General features: G+C 37.6%; 1 protein-coding gene across 4 annotated transcripts in view; it reads right to left on the reverse strand.

The window, feature by feature from the left end:
• GRIA4 (glutamate ionotropic receptor AMPA type subunit 4) overlaps positions 1–27,259 on the reverse strand; it is a 327,443-nt gene that overhangs the window by 25,068 nt on the left and 275,116 nt on the right. For all 4 annotated transcript variants that reach the window (XM_081155169.1, XM_081155171.1, XM_081155170.1 and 1 more), the window contains exons 12-14: positions 24,519–24,889; positions 22,514–22,712; positions 16,293–16,540 (exon numbers count right to left, since the gene is read on the reverse strand). In XM_081155169.1, coding sequence (XP_081011295.1) covers positions 16,293–16,540; positions 22,514–22,712; positions 24,519–24,889 — 818 coding nt within the window. The remainder of the gene's footprint in view (positions 1–16,292; positions 16,541–22,513; positions 22,713–24,518; positions 24,890–27,259) is intronic.

Below are 27,259 nucleotides of genomic sequence, written 5' to 3' on the forward strand. Positions count from 1 at the left end.
CTAAGGGAACTTTTGTTTTTCCTGAGAAGTTTGTGAGGCTTGTTAAGGGTTATCCCTGGTTAAGCTTGGAGTCATATATTCCCTGCACTAGTAAGTTGGCAACTTCAGTCCTCTTTGGTTAAATACTCCTTAAGCTGAGATAAAACTTGAAAGGCAGGTACTCTTGTCAACTGATCTGATCCCTTTAAAATATTCAAGAAGGAAGTACAGTAGACAATGTTCTTTAAAAAGCAATGCAGATAACCTATATGATGACTTGATTAGATGTTAACATTCATTTTCTGGCAAGGTTAGAGTATGACAGATCTATTTTGATACATATAAGGTTCTTAATGATTTAAGCTCTAATCTTTGAGGCTATGTAATCATGGACCCTCAAGAAAACTTCAGTATAATGAATTAGAATTTTCACAGAAGAAAAAGAAATGTAAAAATAAGTAATAAAATAACAAAGCCAATCACAAAAACTCAATCTCTGAATTTTCATTTTCCCTCCTTTCCTATAGCCAACTACCCATTGAGAACAGTTCTTCTGAAAGTGTTTTCCAAATTTACATATTTTTCATACTATTATACAGGTATCACCTTAATCAAAGCCTCTATCATCTGAGACAAGAGCCATAGGCTTCCTCAATCCATTCTCAGCTACCCGGAGTCGGGATAACCCTGCCTCTCTGCTTGTTTATAATGCTTTGTCAGAAACCTTCAGTGATTCATGACTGCCTGCAAGATATTTTTCTATCCTAATTTTTCTGACATTCAGGGCTTCCCAATAATTCAACTTACACATACCTTTTAAAGTACAATTTCATTATAGTTTATTGAGCCAGACACTGTGTCAAGTTCTTCATACTCTCATTGAATCTTCATTGAATCCATATGGTTAGTAAGTGGCAAAGGTGGGATTGGAACCCAGGTCTGTACGGCTCAGAAATCAGTCTTTTAACCACTCTAATTGCCCAAGTAGCCCTTCTCTACCTCCAGCCAGGCTCCTAGTTTCCTTATAGTCTCAAAGATATTTTATTCTGAAATGACTCCAATCTTATGTTAGAACCTTCATCAGGAATTCCGTTTTTTCCCTCTTCGCTTTTCTAAAGTTTTTTATCATTTTCTAGTAACCGCTCATGGACTTATTCATTTAACTAATATTTATAAACTAGTACATCTGAACCTTTTATATGCGGTTTTCCCCCGGAGGCTCTAGATTCTTTTTATCTCCTGCTTCTTTAAATGACCTTTTATCTGGAGCACTCACATTCGCTTTGAGTCGCACATGATTTTAGTGTTGTCTCTGTACTTTTTTTCTCCTTGGACAGCAGTAACTGTGCCTCATGGTACTTTATACTATTCTCAGTCCTAATACAGGACAAGATATGGTAGGCATGCAACGACTACATGCAGAGTTGATGTCTCAGTGAGTTAACTTAGGCGCTACTTTCAAGTAATCTGTTAAAATGAAAGAACAGCATGTTGGACAATAAAACGAAATCCTTTGACCACGGAAGTTAATGGATTTGGAGAAGACCTCGTATAAAGAGTATTTTAAAACAAAACAAAATAAAACAAAGCAAAAGGCTTCAAAACTGTCTATTAAATATTGGCAAGAGGGACATAAAAATTACTGACAGGAGCATCACTATGAATAATGGCAAGCAATTTGGTCCATCATATAAAAATTATCTAAAGAGGTATTTCAGTGAAGTTATAGGTAGTTAAAATAAAGGGACCATCAGTTCAGTGTTTGTAGGTGGGCAAGGAAAGAATTCTAAATGGTAAAATCAGATACAAGTATGCTACGAATATCAAAGGAAATCTGATACTTCCAACCAAACTTTAAGATGAAAATCACCAGATAATGGTATTTTTATAACTCAGTTCTAACCTACTTATGCACAGCAAATAAAACATCATATTTAGAAAACACTTCTCTTACTAAATGTGCTCCTTAGAACAGTGTAATTCAGCATATTTTAGAAATTAAAAATAACATTTATCATCAATAGATATTAAATGCCAACTATGTTTGGTTTAACTTCATTAAGATTTATTTTACTGTATATTTAATATGCATTTAATTCACTAAATATGTCTAGTTAACCTTTATATGCAGATATGTTAAATTTCCCATCAAGTTCTTGAGAGAGAAAAATTAAACTTCCAATTTTTCTTTCTCATTTAAAGTTTCAGGTTCCTTAGTAGTACACTAGTACTTGAATATAACTGAAAATATATAACTTAAAGTGTCTTTTAATTGATCTTTTTTCATCTACCTTAACTTCTGGCTTGCATTTTGGTTAAGTGGGAGAACAGCACAAATAAAAAAAGATCATTGAGTGATAAAAATAGGGCTTATAGGAATAAGGATTGCTTCCTGAAAGGAAGCTGTCTGAACCTGCCAGTTAAAGGGAGCTCAGAGCAAGGGCATGCAGCTCTCCTGCTATTCTTGGACAATAGCTGAAGCCTAAGAGACCAAGTCCACATATCTTTAAAGATTTTAAGTTTATGCCATTCTAAGTGAAACACAAAGCTGCTTATCTTTGGGAGAGACAGGGCTCATAATCATATTTCAAAACAGAAATATATTCTATTTATTAAACAATTTAAATAGAAAAAAAATGACCAAAAGTTTAAATTCTTAAAATAGCCTCATTCTATCAGTGTTAATGCTAGGACATATTATACAGCCTTTCAGTTATTTTCTTCTTGTCAGAAGTTGGGTACTTCTTAGGTTACCAATTTGGGCAGTACCATTAACTATTTTTAATATACCTAACAAATTGAATGCAATTAATATAAGATCAATACTTTTCACTTTACTGAGCGACAAAACAAAACAAAAAAATGGTGTTCTTTTCAAAAGAACTAGGACACTGTTGAACTACCACCAATTCTTTCCCTGAATGAGATTACTGTGAAATATTTCATAATAATTCAAAGTGCACAACAGATCTGCCTGACAGAACTGATGTTTGTGTGAATATGAAAATCTAACACATATGTAGCCTGTTAAAAAATATTGTGACACTTATCTTCTTTTTTTGGTATGATTGCTTAGCAATCCATCCATCTGGCACCTTCAAATCCAGGACAGAATGAATCAGGGCTGAACAATGTGTCTCAAATATATCCTATACTTTTCACTAAAGGAATCAGTAAGTGAGACAGTCAAAATTAGTTCTATTTGACATCTGACAACAAAAATGCATTATATGCAAGAAATTCAGTGCTTAGGTTTCTGGTTTCAGTGACTATTGCAATATCATTCTCTATATCGATAGTGTATGTCGTTATTAAAATCAAATTTCTATTTCATATGTGTCCTCTCGTGTATGTTCCTAATCATATGACTACTGCAATTCTTGTTCAGAAGACAATAGCCTTTAACAAAAACCTATCCTTCTGAAATGGTTTTCTTTCATTAAAAACCTCAACAATCCAACCTTAAGGTGATGCCAAGATCCAAGCACATTTGTAAGCAAAACCATAGAACTGTGTTTCTGAAAGATGATTACTGTTTATTGGCAGCAAACTGACTGAATTCTCATTACTTTTTGCACATTTCTTCTTCAGATTTCCTTCTTGAGCCCCAATTATCTCAGTGACCTGATTCAAAGCTTTCCTGACATCTACGTTAGTCGTGCAAGGCCTAGCCCCTTGCAGGGCAACGGTAACAAAGAACGACAGCTGAGTAGGGTCTAGAAGCTGGTCCCTTCACAATCCAGATGGTCCACCTTTCTTCTGATATTTCAGAGGCTGGATGATTTTAAATTACCTAACTTGTTTCTCACCTTGGTTTTCTCCCGTATGGAAGGGCAATTTGAAATAAAGTACCGAAGGCAGGGAATACCGATGATTTCCATGGACAACAATGTAAAACATGAGAGGTAACGATGGAAACCATTAAAAGCAACAGAGGTGGCCTGGGGAGAGGACCTATGAGCATGAAGAAACACCGCTAAAGCCAATATTATTGCTTTTTCTTTTCTTTTCCTAACCAGTTTTCATACGGTACCTTAAAAATCTCATTAAGTTTATACAACTTCACGCCAAAGGTCTAGCCTGATTACATTTAAAATTGTATATTTAAATTATATCAGCTGATTCTCTTAATAAAAATTTTCTTTTTAATGATATAGCTTCTACAGGAACACTGGATTTTAGTTTTAATGTTTGGTAACCCCATTACCTGTTATGGTGTGATTGTCAGTTACTATCCATATTCTACATATAGAGGAATGAACAGCTGGTGACAATTTCCTAAGGCTTATGCCAGACCCTGGTCTGTAAGGAGAGACTGGCGCTCGCATTTAATGGTGATGGAAAACATAAATGCGTTAGCATATAACTGATGTGCTTGTGTGAAGGTTTTATTTTCTTCCTGCTATCACATTTGTCGGTGGGTGTTCAAATAGCTATAGGCACAGGTAGCAAGCTGGTTTCCTAATGCTGGTGGGTTAAAAAATATAAAGGTAGAAAGAAAAAGGAATTAAAAAGCAGGTGGGGGAGGGGTTTCCTTCCAATAGATGGAACCCATTGTTTTGAAAGAAAACTGCCCTCTTACCTTGGTCCTGGAGCTGGTTAAGTTCTCCTCTGCCCTCCTCCTAGGGGAGAAATACCCAAAGTTAAACAATAATAGAACATGGTCTTGTATTAAAGTCAAGTTCAGTTCTGGCCAACCCCTTTCTCAGGTCTCACAAGACACTACCAACTGCCTGATGTACTGGGGCGTTCACGGAATTGAACTGAAAATCCATTTTAAGGATTAAGCCAAAGGGGACTGAACATTAGCTGTATAAGGGGATCAAACTGTCCTCCTTTCCATCAGTCTGTCTGTCAAAGATCCGATAAACCAAGACTGACTAAGAATAGGGGGATTCATGGAAAAATTCTTGGGGGTTTTTATCAGTTGGAGTGAACCAAGAGGGTGTACGGTGGGGGCACCTAGAGTTCCGTAGAGGGGCCGTGTGCTGTGGGGTTTAGCCCATCTCCCCGATGTTCTTTGTGTCGTTTGAGGGTAAAATAATAGCGCTACAAGCAACAACATGTTTGGAGCAGTATTCAATCTGATATGAACAAGAATTACTGTAAAAATAAAATAAAAACCTAAAAGGCGATTAGAGGGGAGGGTTAGGGAAGAGTCTGGGAGAGGACTATTGTCAGGCACTAGGAGCTTGTTTCATTTTTTTTAAACGGAATCACAGGTGGGATACAGATGGGATTTTTGTTTATTTTTCTTAACGTGTCTAAGACTCCTAGTGTCTTTGGAGAGAAGCAAGGCTGCACAGTGAAAGGAGCATGGATTTGGGAATTAATCATGGGCTTCTGCTCCAGCTCTGTCACTCATCAGCTCTCTGATCTGAGTTTCAGCAGCAGCATCGTCTAGCTGAAGATACTGGCACCAGTGTCAAGTTGTGGGGGGAAATATATTCATATACATATGCTTGGCATGTAGTCATTAAATTTTATTTCCTTTTCATTTATATGGACTTTGATATGGTTTTTTCTTAGTTGAATTACTTTTTGTCATTTGAAACTACTGTCTGACTAATTAAACTTAGAGTCAGTTCCCAGTTACCCTTTGGCATAATTTCAGAGATAGTGACTGGCTCCCATAAAAACAATAAAATACCAGACAATTGATTGAATTCCGTGAGACATGAAGGAAAGTGGAGGCCAAGAATGAGCCTGAACCCATACAAGATCATGTGCTATTGTTATTTAACTTTGGGTAACTTATTAAAATTCTTTATCAAGTAAAATGACATCAGGTGAGAAAATGGATGTACTTTGGAACCTCAGATTGTCACAACATGTTCCAGAGACGTCAAAATGAAGGATGTTGTAATCATTACTTTGATGGCCATTATGAAAATGTGCAGGGAAAAAACACTCTATGGCAGATTTGCTATTACACTTCTATTACTGTTACCATTTGTTTAGTGTTACATTCTCCTATGGACTTTAATCACTTCAAGTTACATCATAAAACTCCTCCAACTACCAACAACACACATGGCTTCCCTCATGTTCTTCCTTGGGAGGGAACTTTGACTTCATTCATTATCTTTACTGAATATTCTAAAAATGTTTTCCTTCGGGTAAACCAGCCTTTTATCCAAATTCCAAAGAATATGTAAAGAGATAGAACATTTCTTTTTTTTTTTTTCTGAAACACATACATTTGGAAATTACAAAGCTGTGCTATCAATGGAAAAATGAGTGAATTGTGTTTTATGAAACACCTACTTCATTCATGGGAACCACTTACAGGACAGAATTTTGAAGGAAATAGCGTCTTCTGAAGTGATTTGAGAATCTATGAAGATTAACTGTGCACACTGCCTGGATTGGGCAAAATTACAGTGGCTGTGCAGTCTTCCTGCTTCAGGGCATAACATGATTGTTATTCGTGACGAGGGAAAAATGAGAAAGTTAAATGGTACTGAAGTTGTTGGTGTTCTTGTGGGGCTCTTAAAATCACCCTCTCAAGGGTGACATTGACACAGCACACCGCATTCCAGGGGGCACTTTTTTATCCTATCTAAATACAGAAATATATGTTTTATTCTCAAAAAAATCAAAGCAAGTCCTTCTACATGCACGTGCTTTACTTTTGCTGTTTTATTCAGTCTTTTATATAATCCAATGAATGATGTCAGATTTGTACCTTATCAAAAGTTTGATGTTGGTATATAATTTTAAATGTTTCTATATACAGGCATTCAAGGCCCGTGTCTGTTCTGTTGGTTTTACAGGAAAATGCTTTCTTTAAATACCTTTCCATTTCACAATGTAGACAAACTATGACAAAAACAGCTATTCACTGAAGAGGTTACTTATTTAACTAGCAGTTCCGGGAATGAACCCCCCATGGTGCTGTAGGAGAGAATTTTTGGTGGTTCTGCTAAAGATAGTTGAGGGCATGACTCAGAATCTCAGACTCTCAGAGTGGGAAAGGAATTTCGATGCCTCTGTCATAGTGTGATGTCTAAGAGATGCCCAAAGCCCTTCTACTTCTACTAGAACAACTCTGATTGGTGGGGATTAGCGCCAACTTTTCCTATCTTTTGGACCAGGTTTAATTGTAAAATCTTTCTTTGTACTGGTCTGAAATCTACCTCTGTGCAATTTCTTCAGCTTACCAAGGGTTAATTTAGTTTTTCATATAAACACTAGAGTTTCTTGAGCTCTTTATGGGTATTTTCAATATGCCTGGAAATGATCAATGTTGCCGAAATTACAGTGTGGAAGAATGACAAAACTATTCGGTAAGTTTTCAAAGGACACTGTATTTATATTAATTTCTTTTTGTACTTTTCCCATCAGAGCACTGGAGAGAGTCAGATCTCAGTTCTAATCTCAGCTGTGGGGCTGTGGGCAAGTCACTTAACACCTCTAATTTAGAATGCCTTCCTCTATCACAAAATGGCACTACAAGAGTGTTGAGAGGAGCAAGTAAAGAAATATATATGGAAACGGTTTGAAAGCTATAATGCTATATTCTTATTCTTATTGTTTCACTTAAGAAATATACTGTCAGTAATTTTTAGCATTCCATAGTAGGCCAAATTTAACATCACCTCGTAAAAGTGAACAACTTAAAAAGGACATTAAATTATGTTAACTTATTCTTTGCTTTATATGATATTATCATTGCAATGTGGTTTAAGAGAAAGCAACTTTTTCTTTTTTTAGCCTATGCCCCTACTTTTTTACTCTGGGAGACAATCTGAAGTGAGCTTTTCTTGGGTCCTACTCACTTCTATTTACCTCTGACTAGCCTCAAATATAAGCCCAAGGTTAAGGCACCGACTTGGCTCTAGATACTTGCTTTCATTTTAAGTTTTCTATTCCTCATATTTTTAAATTTAATTTTTGTTTTAAAGGCACTAGCAACATAGAGCATCTGTAGTTGTTGATAATGCTTTTATGATTTTTTTGTGTGTGGTCCTAGCTGCAAATGCCTGAAAAGAAGGGAGACTAGGGGCTGGGGATTCAATGATGGGGTCTCTTAGTTACTAATAGGATTTCGACCTTTTAACATTTCAAAAAGTATGTTCAGAAGTTGTGTATCTGTCAGCCCCAAATATGAAATAACTAGGATCCTATGATAGCAGAAGCCTGCCCCTATGTAGTTCTTGACAGTTTTATACAATTCTCTGTGTAATGAAGCAACAGCGGAGAGGGGGCTACACACTCCTATATTTTCTCTGAGAGTGAGGAGTTCTTTGTTTCACATTTGTTTGATTGACTCCAATTTAATTCTTATTTTGGCTAACTCCCAAATATTTACCACTTAGAGAAAAACAGATGGGATTTTGAACATTTCTGTTAAAAAATTATCTGGGTGTCAATTTCTTCATTGAGTATCCCAGGAAAAACAGTAAGCTAAGAAAAGTCTAATTTATTTCAACATGATGTGATATGACTTTGTATTGTCAGTGGTATTGAAAATGATAGATTTCTCTCACCTTTCAGGACTGTATATTTTGAAAGGTAGACTTGATGGTAGACATGTTTTTAGGCCTTTAGTTTTTCTTCATTGCTGAGTTGTGGGATATTAGAGGAGCATTTTGAAATGGTTTCACCAAGGTTTAGAAAGTGTATTTCATTCTGTGGCTGAGTCCTAACAATGATTTTTGGGTTTTCAGAAAGTATGGAATCTGTCCATTTAAAATAAACTACTTTTAATTGTGAAAAAGACTTTTCTGATATTAAAGAATATATACTATGTGTTCATAGTATTATAACTTCTGTTAGCATAATTATTATTATAAAATATATTCATGATCAATCTAATGCTTGTTCTAGAAGGCTTGGGCCAGGGTTGGGCATTTTTGAGAGTCAAACGGTGATTTTCTACTCAGGTGTGGCCAGTTGTGTATAATACTGTGTTTGTGGCAAAGCTATCTCAAATGTATATTATTTTATTTTGAAAACAGAGTTATAAGACTGATTTGGTGGGGGACAATTCAAATACATGAGCTACAGTTTCTTATTCCCAGCTAAATTAAAATAAATATAATTCTAAAGCAGGGTCTTCACTATTTTTCCAGCTCATTCCAAGTGACAGCCAAACACTTTATTTTCCTTTTCTTAAATATAAATCCCAAACGAGCCCCATCTTGGCTGATACCATCTTTAGACACAAAAGGGAGCTAATAATATTTAAAGTTGTGGATGAGTGGTTTCTTACATGCCATGCTGAAAGAAGCGGATACACTTTCATTTTCATGGAAAACCACTATTTACCTATGATGTACTAAGTAGATATTTATCATTAGTATAAAACTGCATTAAAGCAGCATCATATAGAATCCCACATTTAGGAGAATATTACATCTCCATAATAGACTGAGCTTTATAGTATTTTGTTATAGGTATTTTGGAGTTTTATGGTAAATCTGATTACCACAAGTCCTCTGTGTGTTTTTCTAATATATACTCTAAAATATTCTTTACATGACCAATTATTCCAAATAGCAAGAACCCCCCCCCCCCTTCTGCAGTCTTTCGCCACCCTACATCCACACTCTCAGCTAAGGGGACCCTGGGACGATAGGGGTAGGAATCTTCTTGCTCCTATGGAACTGCTCAGAGTAGTAAGACTTATGTAAGAGTTATCTTCTCGCTGAGAAATCCAATGGCTCCTCCCTCCGCAGCAGCCCGCGCTGAGGCCCGCCAGGTTGTAATATTTCTGGTGCCCTTTCCTTCAGGAAGGTAAGTCTGGAGACTAGGATTCTACACAAACGGTGCACAAACAGCAAAAACTACAACAATAAAAACCCCGGCTGACCTTGTTGCTGTTCTGAGGATAAATTTACAGCTACTCCTAAGCTAAATCCGACTTTATAGTTCTCAAGTTCAAAGGCATTTACTCTCTATGGAAGTCATGGCCCTATAGCCTGAGGTCTTATAGGAAAGAATATTAATCTGACACATTTTCTTTATTGGTTGAGTACTGACAGGGCCAAAAAGTAGCTTTGTAGCTACTGTCAAAAGCTAGGGGCATTATGCGCAGCAGAAGCAAAACCACCTCTTTTTTTGGGAGAATTTAAATATTGGTCCAGAGAATGCAGAGCCTTGGTGTTTTCAGCTTTAGTTCTAGAACCCACATCTGAGTTTCCACCCACCAGCACAGAAAGGGGAATCCAAACACAAAGAACCCTCCTGCACTTGTTTTTTGTTCCTTTGTGTCCTTTTTAACCTGATCACTAGCAGTGCAATTGCTTCTGAAAACCATTCCTTGGAGTGAGCTGAACTGTAAAGATGAGTGACACAGTATGGAACCTGTCTAGCTAAACATGTACCAGGACAAAGCACTTAAATGCGCTGCTAATGTAGACACAAGTTCACCTACAGCACACTTACTACATTCAGATTATGAATGTTGGCCTCGGACAGAACTTCATGTTTCCTAAATACACTTGGCATGTGTGGGTCAAGGCTGCTTGACTTGGTTGGATATAGATTCTGCACTCACATTAATTGCACGTTGACACTGAATTAATTTTAATTATTTAGAATATCGATATTCTCTTGGAAGATTATCTTTATAAAATTTGTTTGTAAGACAGTTATGTGGAATGAAAGGACAACATTTGGGAATCTGGCTTTTCTTAGAACTGTCAGAATTGAGATCTTGTCTTAGATCTGTCATCAAATCAGGCTGTAAATGCTCAAACTTTTAAACTTCTTTTGTGCAGTTTTATCTCGTTAAATTTACTTCTCTTTGAAGAGGTAGAAACTAAAATGGCCACAAGTCACCCATTTTCTTAGGCAAGTTACTATTACACAGCTTCTAAGCCTAATAGTGAGAAGGTACATGCAGCTAAACATTGAATTTAGAAACTTTCCAACCATGGTGTTACCTGCAGTAACCAGAAAGCATCCCCAGGGTGAACAACTTAAAAATGACCTGGTAAATGCTCAGTTGGAACTCAGAAACTACCTGTTGAGTGAACTGTCAAGTGAATGAAGGGTATCATTTCAGCTTTTTTTTTTTTTCTAGTAGGAAGAATGGCAAAATGTATAATAATGCCTGGTGAATCTTAAAGAAATGCAAAAAATGCAACTCCCCCCCTTTTCATGGGGAACTGTAATTTCAATCATCTTTTAATTGTAAGAAAGAGCTTAATGAAAAATTTAGAATTTCCAATGGCGGTGGAAAGTTTTATGTTTCCTACTGTAGTCAACATCTAGAAAGGAAAGGATGGAGTATGTGGATTCTAAGGGAATTACTTTCCCCCTGGGACACATGTAGCACTGGCACCTTTACCATGCGACATCTCAGCTTGTGAATGCAAAGCACCTTGTATCCACAATAAACATCAGCATTCTTAATAGCAAACTAGAGAAGTGTTGAAGCATATCACAACTGGGGATTGTGTGTATTTTTGTGTGTGTATGCTGAGAGGTGCAATTGATTTGTGTGTGTGTGTTTTCTAGTCCCTAGACCAATAGACTCCATTCTAGAACATAATGGGATCAAAATATGGAACCAAGAAAAATGAAGGATGTTCATGAGCAAAAACATATTTCTTCCCGTAATAGTTAAAATTTAAAAAAAAAAATTTCATGTGCAAATCACCTGCATCTCATTTGAAGAAAACAAATAGAAAGTTTGTTTACTTTGAGGCCAAATGGTGCTCAGTAATATTAAGTACTCAGGTTAAAAATATGTAATTTTATGGTTTTTTTTTGGTGTGTCTACATTAAGTACTAATAGTTGACCTGTTACTAACACCAAAGTTAGACTACAGCTTTATTCTCACGCACAACATCCAGAAAAACCCTTTTTTCTAATCCTTTCAAGTACACCTGAACTGACGACTAAATATGTCTCACAAATGTCACTTGGGAAAGTGGTTCCTTAGGGATAATTTACTTTTGATACATGAATTTGAATATTAAGTTTAATACATCTGCCCTAACAAATCCTCCAACGTTCAACTCCTACAGAGAACTCTGTTTACCCTGATACAGATCTAGACATGGGCCAAGTGTCCTACGAGGGCAGTGACTGTGAAATACTGAGAAAGAGTCCCATGAAGGATGTGCTGTTCCAGTTCTCATTCTTAGTACTTCCTCTCCCTGCTGTGCTATTACTTTGGGGCTCTGACTTGCCCCTTGTAAATTAAGTGTGATGGGCTTGGTTTCAAAGAGTCAGCTCCCGTTGCCAGGGGTTCCTGCTCCTGGGCATCAACATGTTCCATGGACCTCATTTTTTTCCAGGTCAACTACTGATCAAGTTCTTTTGGAAATGCTTTCTTTTGAAATATCATTTTTTTGGAGGGCGGAGGACAGTCCCACAAACATCTTCAGAGAAGGCAAAATTTGAATAAGAATTACAGGAGGCTAGTTTTTTATAGCTTGGCTTCAGTTATTAGGGTGAATATACAAATCCTTACAAAGTTCCAGGGGAAGTCTTCAGATATGACCCACTGCTTTGTTCCCTGGAGGTACTTACGGATACCAGACACCACGCATATCTTTAAATGGGGTATTCCCATCTAACAACTACGTAATAGTCAGTGATTCTGTATTAACTAAATTATGATTCACTCTAAACAACCTTTATCAATTTTATTTATTACATAGTAAAGTCAAGAGTATAGTAGCTAGTGTAATATAGATAATATTGTAAGGATAGTATTTTGATAGTAAAGTATACAACTTTACTATGCAAAAAATACTATAGCTATAGCATGGTAGATATTTATACTATAGTAAAGCTGATTGTAAAGTCAAAATAAACATACTTCCTCTTTCATCTAAACTTTACATTCTATTGCAATACCAATTAAAGAATATATATTTAAAACAACCTTTAAACATTTCTCAGCCAGAGAAAGTTTCTCACAAATGTGCTGGGTTGCCAAGGATATTGGAGAAAGGGTAGGAAGGAAGGCCATGATATTGATAGTAGTATAAACTACACTATTTGTGTGGAAAGAAGATTCAGGAGAAATATCAAGCTATGGAGAAAGATGAGAGAAAATATGAAAGAAGAGATTCTACTTTTTTTTTTGTCTCACAAGACCTGAAAGTTTTCTTTAGAAGGTAACTTAAATAAATGACAATGACAGCAAGGTATAAGCTCTTTCACTCATTGATATTTATGGTTTGTAGATACAGTTACTTATAATTATCTCCCTCTTTTCTATTAGAATATATAGATGCTAAATTTAACAGCATCAGTGTACCTGGCATCATTTTATCACCTAAAAACTGGAGAACCTATGTCAAAGTTCAATAACACAATAATTTCTGAGCATAGTTATTGACTTCCTGTAACTGAGAACTGTGATGGCTCAATCATTTTAACATTTCATTGTACATGTCCAGTAAACACTAGTCTGAAATAAAGTCTCTTTGAAAATGAAGAACTCTGTATATCATTATCTATTATAAAGATGGGTGCTAGTCATCACTGTTGTAATATTTCTAACCCAGTCACAGATACACTTTCTGTGATGAACCTGATGGCATTTGTTTTAAAGTTTGCATTGACACCCAAGTCCTGACGTCCTATCCCAATTATATATCACACTCTCCCTCCCCTCTTTTCTGAAGGATTTTGGCCAAACAGCAAGGTCTGGACATTTAAAACACACTGGACCAACAGAAGATTGCTAGTCATTTGTCTGCATTCTCTGGTTAAGCTTACATAGAAGGAAAGATTACTGTTTTCCTCTTCTTAAAGTCTCATGTTGCCTAAAGAATCAAAACAGCAGAGTTTGTGAGAAAAACCATAATTAATGACAGTGAAACACACATGGCTCACTATGTCCATAGCTATTAACCTAAAGACCTGGTTAAAGAAGATAGATCCTATAGGAAAACACAGTCTTTCCTGAGCAGCTAAGGCAGAAAGGTGTCAAAGGCGCTCCTGAGCAGGTATGTACGCCCTCTGGATCTTGCTCTGATGAATGCAATTATTTTGAATTTGCTTCTGCAAACTAAATCATTTATTCAGAAGGTGCCTGCCTATTAGTCCATCTCTACATTAGTTCACCTCTTTTGCAACAGATGGGTCATAGTCAAATAAGAATGAGAATTTCAGCTTAATGAGCTTCTTGCTTAGCTGGGCTGGGGGTGAGGGAGTGAGGAGGTGGGGGTTAGGTGAATGCGGGTTAGCCTTCAGTGTCCCTGCAATGTTTTCAAAGACAGGACAAAATGACTGTGGTTTTGGCATGCAGGGGCCAGCTTGCTCAGGAAATTGTGGCATGCATAAAATGAAGCACATAAACAAACTCTCCACCCAGGAAGCTGAGTTTAACAATTGCCTCATTAACAAGATCCAGGGAGGGACAGGAAAAGAGGGGGAAGCCAATAGCTGATGATTATACAGCTCTAGACAGATGAAGCCCTTCAGCTTCTCCCTAAACAATCCTGGTAGTGTGGATTCTACAAAGTGGCACATTTAAGAAGGAACTCTTGCCATCAATGCAAGTCAGGCGCACCCGTATCTGAGGGCCAAATTCAGTCCCTGGAACTTGACTTTATCAGTAGACACAAGACAGAGGACAAGGCAGCTACATCCACAGAGAATTAATTAAGAGCCAAAGCGACATCCAGTGAATGTAGTCAATAGTCTGAACACTGATGTACGTATCAGTCACCATTGCTCTCTCTTCTATTTCTTTTAAATTATGTACACTAAGGTGCTCTTATAACTGCTATTTCAATAGAGATTTACATGCTACTTGGCCTCATTGAATTGACATATTTTCACATTGTATTATACAAAATACACCCTCAAAGACCAAACATCCTGATGTGAGTTTACGTTGCTGAATGGTTGTGGTCTTTTGGGTAAGATTTTGTCATGGATAAGTTATTAGTTTGGCTTTCTCCCTGCACATTTCTCCAGTCCCCTATAGGAGGGACGGTCACACGAACCTGGCTTCAGGATTGCCGAAGTCCACACCCAAATTTGTCTTCATTGGCTCATTGTGTTCTATCTCCTTTTAAAATGGCCCCTTATGAACATACCATAAAGCCCCTCACTAATTATGACAGTGCAGCTCACAGACACAGAATACTGGTTTAGAGCAACTTTTCCAGTGATGGCATTTGTTTTTTGTATCTGTCTCAAACCCTCCTCCACCCAACACACATGTCCAAAACACATCGCAGTCTCTTTCTGAAACCAATGAAAACAATCATAGAATTTATATTGCTTTCATCCCTGCTGGGCAATGGTACAGGTCTCATTACCTTCGTCTTTCAGAGGCTTACCAGAGACATCATTTTTCAAGACCAGGTTCTTGGGTAAGTCCTTTAGCAAAGATTCTGATTTCTTCTTGAATCTGTATCTGGGTTTTGTAGGAATCTCTCCTAAGCAGCACTGAGACCAGAGTGATTTGTCAGTCATCACGTTTGACTCCGGCTTTCCTCCTGCCCCAGCAATTCAACAGTATAGCCTTTATTGCTTGAGGAAAATAGGAAATTCTGCCTCCTGGACATAAACATGTGAATTCTCTATGTCCAGGACCAAAATGGTGAAAAGGGCAGATTTTACCAACATTTCCTTAAGAATGAAAGTCTTGCTTTGAACACATGTGGATTATCCGCATGTGTAATGTTTTGCTCATGACTCACTTTTTAGGGGTTTATGTGTGAACAGTTTTGGATTGCCACTGGCTCTCACTTTACAGATCTTACTTACACCACACTCCCTTTGCAACAGGCGAGAGTGTGACTTGAGTAAGCACCATAAAATCAGAGCCCAGTTTCCCCTCTGATCCTGGTTGCATTTATAAATAGACATGGTTACAAAGCTAGCACCAATTCAACCTCAGGATAATCTAAAATATAATGATGCCATAATAAACGAAACACTGAAATGGAAAAAAAAGTGGTTTGCTAAGAAGAGTTTGAAGTTTTCTTACTCAAAAACTAGTAGGCAGGCATAATTTTAAAAAATAATGATAAAACGTGGAATTATTACTGACACAAGGAGAGTGTAGGTTCTAGCGGCCAAAAGAAGTTGATGAGATATAGAAGCCTTTGCTACCCACATTTTAGGCTCACTGGAAGCAGCTAGTGTTTAACCAGTTTGGTTTTTATATGGCCTTAAAAAATATACGTCAACTATGATTACTCTAAAATTTAAAAAAAAAAAAAGCATTACCTGATTGTTGACCAAAACCATGAAATGGAGAAAAAGAAAACAAACAAACAAACATACCATGTTCACAAACAAAACAAAGTAATTCTCTCAGGGACATCAGGGAAGGTGGAATATTATAACAACACATGTTACATTGTTATACTATTCCACCCACCTTAATGAGGACCCCTTGGGCGTGGCCACTCCATAGCCTTTGGAATCGAGGTTTCCTCCCACTTTCATGGTGTCGCAGGGCTTGCGCTGCTCGATGTACTCGTTCATCGTGGACTCCAGGAGGAAGGCGAACTTGCCCTTGGACTTGCGGACCCGCGCCACGCCCTCGGCCGTGGTCCTCGTGAACACCGACGGCTCGGCTGACCGCATGTAGGTCCACATTTTTTCATACACTGCTATTTTTGATCTCTGGGGGAAATGAAAGTAAAATTAAATACAGGAAAGAAGGGAACAACACGTCAATATTGACAGGACCAAGATAAGAATAAAACCTTTTAGCATCTTTCCATTTGCCACACTAACATTGCTGTTTTACAATTAGAAAACAGCCTCTTACATCTACTTAAGGAGCTCACCGAAATGACATTTAAAAGTGGTATTTGAAGAAGTTGCTCTATCTCTTGCCGTAATAATTACCCTACTCGAGTGCTTAAAGAACAACTTAATATTTTTAAACGCAGAATGCTATAAAGAGAGTCCAACAGCTACAGTCATGCTTTGTGTCACAGTCATGATAAACTTGAAAAGGACCTGGTGAAATTTAATTTTAGCTTGGTAAAATACCTTTCGATACAGTACTTGAGTTACAAGAAAGAAGGAGACTTGTTATATTGCTTTTTAAATCTTTTTTCACGCTTCAAAGTTTTAATGAAAACCATTCTAATAGGACGTATAGAAAAGCGCAGTCTATATCAAGTCGGTAATTGAGCACAAGGGAAGAAATCGCCATAGTTTACAAACCAAATATTCCTAACACAAGAATCAAACTCTAGGTTCACCAAAGCATTTTTAGACTTTTCCTAACAAAATCTCCAAATAGAACATACATTCAACTTTAAAGAGAAGTGATTCTTGTCTTTCCACTTTATATTTTGGAGAGTTAGTCATTCTAATTCCCTGATTTCAGCCAAGAAACGTATTTATTTCTGTCCAGTTGGATTCTATCTACATTACTACCACTACTTAATTTACCCAGATCTGTTTGCCGGTATCTGCATTCATTTAGAAATTTTCACCCAAATGAACTCAAATGTCCCCCAAAAGATATATTTGATTAGATAGAAAAAGTTGACTCCTGCTTGATGTTTGATATTACAGTGTCATGCACAGACTTTTATCTGGTGCAATTGCATTTGTTCAATAACAAGGTGCTGACATTTTGTATCTGGATCCAAACAAAAAGTAATGGAGTCTTTGTTCAGACTTAAATCTACGCACGCGGCCAGATCCTGAGTAGAATGCACATTTATTTACATTGACCTTCCTTTGTTTACCAGAATATAGAACTCAGCAGGTCTTCAAAACGCAGTATCTTGAATAGCAAACTCAAGAACACACGGTTTGCGGCAAAAGCTAATTATCAGGTGGACCAAGCAAGAAGCTAATAAAAGTTGTAGTCATAATTTTGGTTTTATAAGATGGGAACTTAGTCAGTAAACCTATGTAATAAGCCACACACAGTAAGGGATATGCATCCTTGAACACCAAGAACCCCAGATATTTTATATTAATGTATATTCAAATGGTGATGAATATCAAGATGGGAAATAGACATCCTGCAGTGTCCTAAGAAATGTTTTATGTTATTAACACTGAAAAAAGTATGCCGTGATATGGAGACTGGGATGGGGGTGTGTGCTTCGGTAGTGAAGCTTACCTCTGGCTACAGAAACGCTCCCGTTAGGAAGCTCCATGCGACTACAATTCAGCTGTCAAGAGTCTATGCGCTTCCAGGAGAGAGGAGTGTCTAGATCCACAATGAAGCCCACTAGGGAGCTGTGCTGCCAGGCTTCATTCACTCCGGCTTTAATAATTGAGTTACCTCCCAGAGAACAAGCTCTCTCATTTTACAAGTTCCAGTCTCCGAAAATTATAAACTCTTTGGCTCACTCGGTACAGACTGTCCTTAAATATCTGTTTCAATCATTTCAACTTAGGGAAGTGTTGCTAAACACCCTTTAGGCATACAATGACTTTTAAAAATAAATTGATAACTTGAGCGTTTCACCCAGAAAGATATAGAGTCCCACATATGTTGTATATTTCACACTGTATACTATGCTGAAAACGGAAGAAATAAAATCTATGGGGGTATGATTTTAATTGAAATATGTTTTAAAAATATTTTTTGAAGTCATGCTAGTTACTTGATAATTTTCCAGTTACTATTCAGTATCTTATGAAAGGAACAAAGAATAGCAAAATAAAACTAACATAGCAAAAGGAAAAAGAATATTTTTAGAGCTTGGTAATTATAAAGACAATTTAACTGTAGAATGCAACGTAACAACAAAGCAAATAATTCTCTTTTAAGTAAGCAAGTGCCATTAGGGGACTGATATTTTTTAGATGTTCATTCCTATATTAATGTGAGGAATATTACTGCTGCATTTGTTTAAATATATTGAATTACATGTACCTTAAGTTCAAAAGAAGTTGAATTAATTCCCCAAAATCTGGAAGAGGAATCCATAGTGTAGTTATGCTAAACTTAGCAGGCCTTTAGAAATGGTAAAATACAGGCTCCCAGTGGAAAGTAAAGAAAAGATGAAAGCAATTTTATTGGAAAAACATTTACATGATCTGTCGTTGTGTTAATATTTAGCAATTCTGATTTAAAGGGGCATGGTTTAGATAAGATCACAATCACATGGGGGAGGAGGTGGGTGGAGAGATTCGAGAAGCAAGGGCTGGAAATAATATCCCTTCGCCTTATCTGTGACTACCAGAGGGTGTTTACTAAGGAGTGAGGGTGTTTGCTAAGCAAGTCTTTATAAATTTGATGAGACAGGCTAAAATGAGGACATTTCTGCAGACCCAGCAAGCTTATAAATATAGTGATAATGGAACTTTTAAGTCCCTAAAACCTTCAACTCTGTTATTTACTTAAAGGTCAGGTTTGGGGAGTGAATATACTCAGTGTAATATATAATGCTAATATAAAGGTCATTATTTTTTGAAATTAATCTCAAACTTATTAGTTTCATCTTTAAACTCAAAGTATGGGAAACTATCTGATATAAAGCACTATTTCAGCGCTGGGAGGCAAGTTTTAAAAATGTGCTGTCTTTTTAATTTCTCTGTAGTTAAGTATTCTTCCATTTCTGCCTTTAATAGAAAATATGTACAAATGTCACTCATTGCAGTAAATATTTACGTTGCTATCAGGTGAATGATCTCCTGTGTCTAGCAGCTTGTGCGGCTAGACTAAGAGCTCGTCAGTGCACTTTTTGATAATGTTATAAGCCCCGAGAGAATCCACCTCATCTATGCACTCATGATTTCACTCATGACTGCAACAGGCACAGGATCAAATCTACACGGAGATGAAAATGAGCGTGTTCGAATGCGGTGTATGCAGAAATACCTCAACTGCAAAGCTGGCATTAAGTGACAAGCACAGGCTTTCTTTAAATACCTCGATGCTATGCTTAGCAAGGACGCACCGAACATGACCGTATACATTTCATAATGGGCCAAGGCCAGGCAAAAGCTGAACCAGGTGGATCCCCCCGCGGAGTCATTCTTTTGGCAGGTGGTTATAACTGCGACATTTTTGGAAGCGCGGAGTGCAGGCCACTGCCCGAGGCAGCGGAGTGGAGCTGATAGATGTCCCATTACTGTGTTCCTACGAGAAAACGTTTTGACAAGCACAAAAATACCCTTCACATTCTGTTTCCTCCACCTGTTAGACAAATGGTTTGTTTAAACCAGGTCATCGTTTGCGGGAAAGGAGGGAGAACACAGGGGAGAAAAGAAATGAGATTTTTATCAGGGCTCAGAGGTACGCACGCCTGGAAGTGGGCCACAAGGGAAAATTGTTTCCGTGTCCCATTAGGGTTCAGGCTGTTCTGCAACAATAAATACCCTCACTTATAAAACTCTTGCAACTTAAAAACTGAGATACCCTCACTTATAAAACTCTTGCAATTTAACAACTGAAGTTGGGCGGGAGAGAAAGGTCACAGGGCCTGGTGAGCTCACAGCTTGTATGAAAAGCTGTGTGAGTCTAGGGAGCAACTCTCTTTATTCCTTCAGTCCTTATCAATATATCCTGTTATCTACCTCACTAGGTTTTAGAGCTTGAGCATTTTTTTAAAGCTCTGTAAGAATGAGAAATAAACATTTTCAGTGTGCTTGATACCAAAGTTTTACACTGAGTTATTTTTGAAATGTTTTCAAGGAATCAACCTGATGGTTCTTTCTCCCTTGTCACTCAAGGCAGAAGGAGTGACTGCAAATATCTGCTTTATTTACATGAACATCAGCCATCATGTTTTCAGTAAAATGGAAGTTATAGCACAAACTTGTATTCTGTTTTGATGAATATAGGTAATGGTTTCTAGGCAAGGTTACTAAATTTTACCTGCCTGCTTTGGGTGGAAGCAGTTATAAACTTAGAGATTTCCAGCACGGTACTGAGATTTAGCTAAAATGTGTTAGAGCATTATGTTCCCATTATTAAGCTTTATAGACTGGGATGTACACGGTAAGTTAAACAAATCTGCCTAATTGCGTTTATTCATAGAATATTGTTAATAATATTTATTCTCATGACTATTATTTACAGTTTTTGCAAAATCTACAACTACTTTGTAATTAACTTATGAATTTTATATTATCTCTACTAGCTACACTACACATTGTTGGCAAGGACATTGTTCATTGTCTGGTGTCTTTTTATTTTATTTTTTTAAATTAAATTAAATTAAATTAAATTAAATTTTATTATTTAATTTTATTTTTAAAAAATGTCTTTATTGATTTCAGCAAGAGGAAGGGAGAGGGGAGAGAGAAACATTAATGATGAGAGTCATTGATCGGCTGCCTCCTGCATGACCCCTACTGGGGATGGAGCCCGCAACCCGGGCATGTGCCCCGACCAGGAATCGAATCTCAACCTCCTGGATCCTAGGTCGATGCTCAACTGCTGAGCCATGCTGGCCAGGCTGGTGACTTTTTAAAACAATGCCCAGTGATGGGTTTGAGTGAGTTATTGAGTGATTTGTATTGATTTAGTATTATGTAAACATCTGTAACATATAAAGATATTATAATCAAATCATTTTAAAAAAGAGAAATATGTTACTGAAATTCCTGTACATGAAAGTTAAGCCTTGCTTAAGGAATAGGACATTTTGTTGTATTTCATTCCCAAGCTGGGTGAGAAAACGGTAAATATATGCATTTAAAATGAAAGTGTAATAATCTCTCAAGTACTGTATATAAGCATGAAACTTTATTTAAAGCACTACCATTTTCCTCCAAAAGCTTAGGAAATAAATGAAATATATCTTGTCTTCTTTAAGCAATTGAGATTAACACAAAATTTCTTCATTAATGTCACTCTGACGTCTAAAAAATGTTTTAGTTCTGAAATCATGAAATGAACCCTGATCTCTGACTAGACATTACCAAGTGCATATTTCTGGATTTAAGTAGAACCAAAGTAAAAGAGATTCACTGATAAAAAGAAATTCATCCTCTAATGAAACAAGCAACTATAAAACAAAAACAACAGTAATACCTCCCATCCTAATGGCAAGCCAAAGGGATCCTATCCATATGTAAAATGCAATTATTTCCATTTGAACAATTTTATCTGCAAAAGCAGAGGAACTACCACAAACAAAACTCCATACACTGTCTTACAGCGGTGCCCAAAACTTAACAGACTTTGCTGCCATTAGCTTGTGAAATCCATTGTTACAAATGAGATTATAAAATAATGTACCTCATATAGGGATGACAACCTGCAATTAAGGTTTTGGGTTTCAAATGCAGGAAGTTAAATGTATTTTTTTTTTTTAAAAAAGCCCTGCTTTCATTTTTATGCTCTTAGCCCCAAAGCACACGTATATACAAACTTGCCAGATGCAACACCATAGCACGATCAGCACTGCAATCTTTTGGACAGATTATGCTATAAAGTTGTTGGAATTACCTTTCTGTTGTCACTCTTGCTTAGGGAGGGCCCCTCTTGCAATGTCAATAAACCAATTAGTTTTTGAAAATTCAAGTGGTTATAAAATCCACGTAGACCGTTACCAGTATTAAACACAGCAGTTACCACTGTGTCCCCAAACCTACCATGGCCGGAGCCCATAATGCCATCGCTGGCAGAATTATGCCCATTTCCTTGCTAGTTCTCCCTGGACTTACTCTGAAGAATTCCTTCGTGGACCCCGAGTCCAGCGTCCCGTAGGCGATCTCTGTTTGTTTGGCCAGGTCTTCCGCACTCTCGATGGGCGAGACCATCCGCTCCACGGTGAGGAAAGCGGCGAGGTTGGCGGTGTAGGAGGAGATGATGATGAGCGTGAAGAACCACCACACTCCGCCCACGATCCGACCCGACAGGGACCTAAACAGGGACAAGGTCACGCGCACTTTCCTTCCTCCACCCAGCCAGAGAAAGAGAAGAAACACCGTCCGTTCCCCACGCCCTGTGCGTAAAAGTAACAACCGCAATATTCTTTTAGTCCCTGATTACCTTCCAGAACGAGCCTAGCATTTCTGCGTATTTAGATGTTGCTTATGCTACATCAAGGGTGTAAGGGCCACTGAAAATATGGAAACTTTTTCCTTTTATTGTTATTTGGCAGAAATATGGAACTGAATGCCTTTCCTAAATTCATGGGTCCCTCCCCTCCTTAACATTAGCGTCTCTGCTATCAGAGTGCAGCCTGCAGACAGTGGAGATACCAGGCACAGTATCAGGCTTACTGGGGAGCATGTGCCAAGGAGGGGCTGGGCAACGGAGGTCTAGGATTGGTCTCGAAGTGATGGCAGTTGAGGATTTGTTGATACCTCAGATCTGATGGGAGTGAAGGTTGAGTTATGTCCTAAAGCATCTTTACCTACTGGTATGAAAATGTTCTCTCTGGCGCTGCCAACATGAGACAAAAGTGTGTGCCTTATCATTATGGAGCAACAGCATTAAAAACCGATGCTAAATCTGAAAAACACAGTTTTCTTTCACCCCTTCTCTGGCTGTCAGGGATGTGTGAGTGCAGAGGAAAAATGAGAATAGAATAAATAAAAAATTCAGGGCATTTTCATAATTCATCTCACTCATTGGGAGCATAAAAACTATTTTAAATTCCTGTGAAAGATTGTATTTAAACATTAAAATGTGAAGACAAATTTCATGTTTTCCATGGTATTTCTAGCTTTAAAAGGCTCTCATCTTAACCGTTATCATGGAAGTGGCACTTGTTGGTTTTAATTTAGGATTTGCTTAATCCTGGTTTAAAAACCATCACTGGATTTGCTTTGATTTCATTTCATGGATTGAGAGTTGGTTATTTAAATTTCCATGTTGGAATTTAAGCACATTTACAGTTTCCATGGGTGTTAAGGAATACAAACTGTACTGTAGGTAAATTGTCTCTTTTTAAGAATGTACACATTTCTTTAAAAAATCAATATATTTGCAGTGCTAATATGTCACTACTTAGATTTAATTCTCAGTTTCTCCTGCCTTCAGCTATCTTTTCTATGGGCAAAATTGGTATTTTTTTCTGCACAGGAGATTGGCTGCATTTTTGGCAAACAAAAATGAAAAATGTCTCAGTGGCATCCAAAGAAAGTGAGCTATGACTCCACAGATAGTGAAAACCATCTCTATGAAACTAACATAGAAGTTGCATTGCTGACCCTTTGCCTACTGCTTAGCTTGTTATGTACTGTTTTGCAGAACAGTGCATATTTGATACCTACTACACTGACTCAGGTTTTAGGTAATGCCATGACAAAAATCTCCCTGCTATTACATGGAACGTAAAGCAAATTCAAAATTAATTATAAAAAATTAAAAACAGCAACAATAACAAAAAACATTTGATTTTTAAAAGGAGACAAAATGAAAATCAATCTTATTTTTACAATTTAGATTTTAGTTCCCATCTGTCAAACCTTCGAAGGAAATATTAAGTAATTTTTGAGAGTTCTAATGGGTTGCATAAGTTAGTTTTCCATCAGATGTATCCGTATTTTATGTTAACTTGGAAAATTTGGCTATGAATATGCTTAGATTAATTTGGGAATTACAAGATTTTTTTTCTGTGTTTCAAGTAATGCTCTGCATCCAGGAACAAAACATGAAGACAGATGATCTGCACAACACTTAGCATTACTGGCGAGTCAGTGAACAAGTGTTGAAACTAACCTGGGTGAAATGTCACATCCTTGCTGCATAAAAGCACCCAGGGAAAACCAGAGGCTGTTAAAGATGCCAAACTCATTGGGAGGCTGGTCGCTGGGTCCTTCCTTTCCATCCTCTGGCTCTTCTGTGTGCCACTCATATGGACTAAACCTACTAACTAGGAACAAGACCACGCTGACACCAATGTAGGCAAAGACTATGCACATCCAGATCTCATAGGCCAGAGGATCCAAGAAGGAAAACACTCCTGGTTTAGATTTCTGAGGCTTTTTGATCATGATAGATATGCCCAAACTCATGAAGGGCTTAGAGAAGTCAATGACCTCCTCTCGGACCAAAGTGATTGTCAGAGGGGCAATAGCAATCTCTGCTTTCTATAAGAGAAAAGACACATGAAAACACACAAGTTAACAGATTTCATGAAGCAATTAGCACTGGATTGATCCACTCAAAGCTAACCAGTTACACATTAATTCTAGAATTTCTTTCCCAATTGCCAATAATGAGTGAGGTCAGTGATAAATACAAAGATGAACAGTTGACTTGTTCTTGCAAGATAATCTATCACTTAAATTCCACAAAATATCGGTGCTAGTAATTAGATAAGAGAGAGAAATGGAGAAACAGTAGACATACGCAAAATTAGCTTCAACTCAGATAACTGTATTAGTTATTTTTTTTTAACCCTCATCGAAGGATATTTTTTCCATTGCTTTTCAGAGAGAGTGGAAGGGAAAGAGACAGAAAAATCCACGTGAGAGAGACACACTGATTGGTTGCCTCCCGCACGGGGATGGGAGCCTGCGACTGAGGTACGAGCCCTTGGCCGGAATCGAACCTGGGACCCTTCCGTCTGCGGGCCGACGCTCTAACCACTGAGCAAACCTGCCAGGGCTATTAGTTTTTCAGGATCTAGGCCACAAGAGGAAGAGACTTAATAGCATTTCCTCATGGCCAAATTTCTGCATTTCTTGGCCAGGAATGCTACGTTGCAGTCTTTCTGTTTCATTTGAAATGTTGCCACTGATTCATTCCCTGGCCACCCCTTAATATTATGCATTACAAATTTCAGACAGTCCTTTCTGGTTATGAGAAAACCTGCCATCAAGCCTGCGTTTGTAAGACAGAAGGAACCCACTGTTTGACAGCATTTTCCAATTGAGCGCACACACAAAAATCTGGAAATTGGCGTTTATTTCTTCTTATCTGCACACTTTTGATTTTTCAGTTTCTAAAAAAGATATCGGAAGGCAGTGGATTCAATTCTCAGGTATTATGCTCATAAGGCACCAGCTTCCATTTTGGTTCTGCGATTTTTAGCTATTTTTCTGGGCCTATTTCTGTTTCTCTAAAATGAGGACACTCTCTTCCTTTCCCTCATCGGATTACTGTGATTGTCTATTTAAAAAAACCTTAACAAAGTGCGAGCGTTTGTGGAGAGAGTGCGTGTCCGATGCTAATCTAAATATTTACACGGCTTCCGAGCTAACCCCCAGGGCAAGCTCATGTTTATCACTGTACAGATGCTGAAGCTGAGGCCCAGGCGAGCCTTGCACGCCGTGGCCACTCTGCGGTTTGACCTTGTGCCCCTTGCATGAAATCAAACGAAATAGAGTGTGAAAAACCTGGAAATGGTTACACAGTCTACAAATGGGAAAAAAGAGGTTTTTTGATGGCTTATTTTCAAAGGAAAGTGTTCAGCACTAAAACGGGATCTGGGTCATAGCCAGATATACACGTTCTCAGTAGAGGCCGCCGCTCCTGCGTCCACTGCTCAGATCCTCAGGCCCCTGGTTCCAGGCGGCCGGCGGCTCGGCCCAGGGCTCCTGGAGGCTGAGCCTGGGGGTGCACCCTGGCCCTCAGGCCTCCCGCGGGGCGCCCGAGAATTCACTGTATGTGCCTTCAAGTGGGGAGACACTTAGTTCACATCACAAACACCCAGATATGTAAAAGCCAGGGTCACTGCTCCTTGGTTATTACCTTCCCAGAAGTTATTTTACACAAGCGATATGTGAACTGGTTATAGAAACATTAGCGTATAAAGACAGAACCAGAAAGTTAAGGGAAGCTATCTTTATTCCCTTCACCTACTCTTATTTTGTCTTTATATATGCCTTGCTAGACATTGTTTTATAAATAATATTTTTCTTATTTTAAAACAGAATAATGCAGAACATTACATTTCTCAAGGGAATGCAATGAACTCATTTTCATTTAAAAATATACATTAAAAATAAGTTTTAATGATTGCAAATATTTTATCATGTGAAAATACCATAAATTATGGAATCAATTTTTATTTGGGGGGAGGTGTTATTTTCAGTTTTATACAATTTAGAACACAAGTGACGTGAACGTCTTTGAAGACAAATCCTTGCACACATCTTATTTCAGATAAATTTCTAGAAATGGGAGTGCTAGTCTAAATGGTAACAATCCTTCTAATACTCATAATATATTTGCTCCACTTTTCTCCAGAAAAGTTATGCAAAATTTCTACTTTCCCCAGCACTGTGTGAATGTACCTGCAGCTTTAAATCTTGGCCAACCCTGTGTATCTTTATTCTCATTTATATTCACCAATTTGCTAGATGGCAAATTAGATCACATTGTATTAATTTGAATTTGCTTTTATTAAACAAATAGCCCCTTTTACTTCTTTTATGTGTTACCTGCCATAATCTGCCCCTATTTTCCATATGGGGTATTTATTTTTTTACTTACCAATTTCTAAGTGCTTTTAA

This window comes from Miniopterus schreibersii, assembly GCF_964146895.1.
Source record: "Miniopterus schreibersii genome assembly, chromosome: 12".
Lineage (NCBI taxonomy): Eukaryota > Metazoa > Chordata > Mammalia > Chiroptera > Miniopteridae > Miniopterus > Miniopterus schreibersii.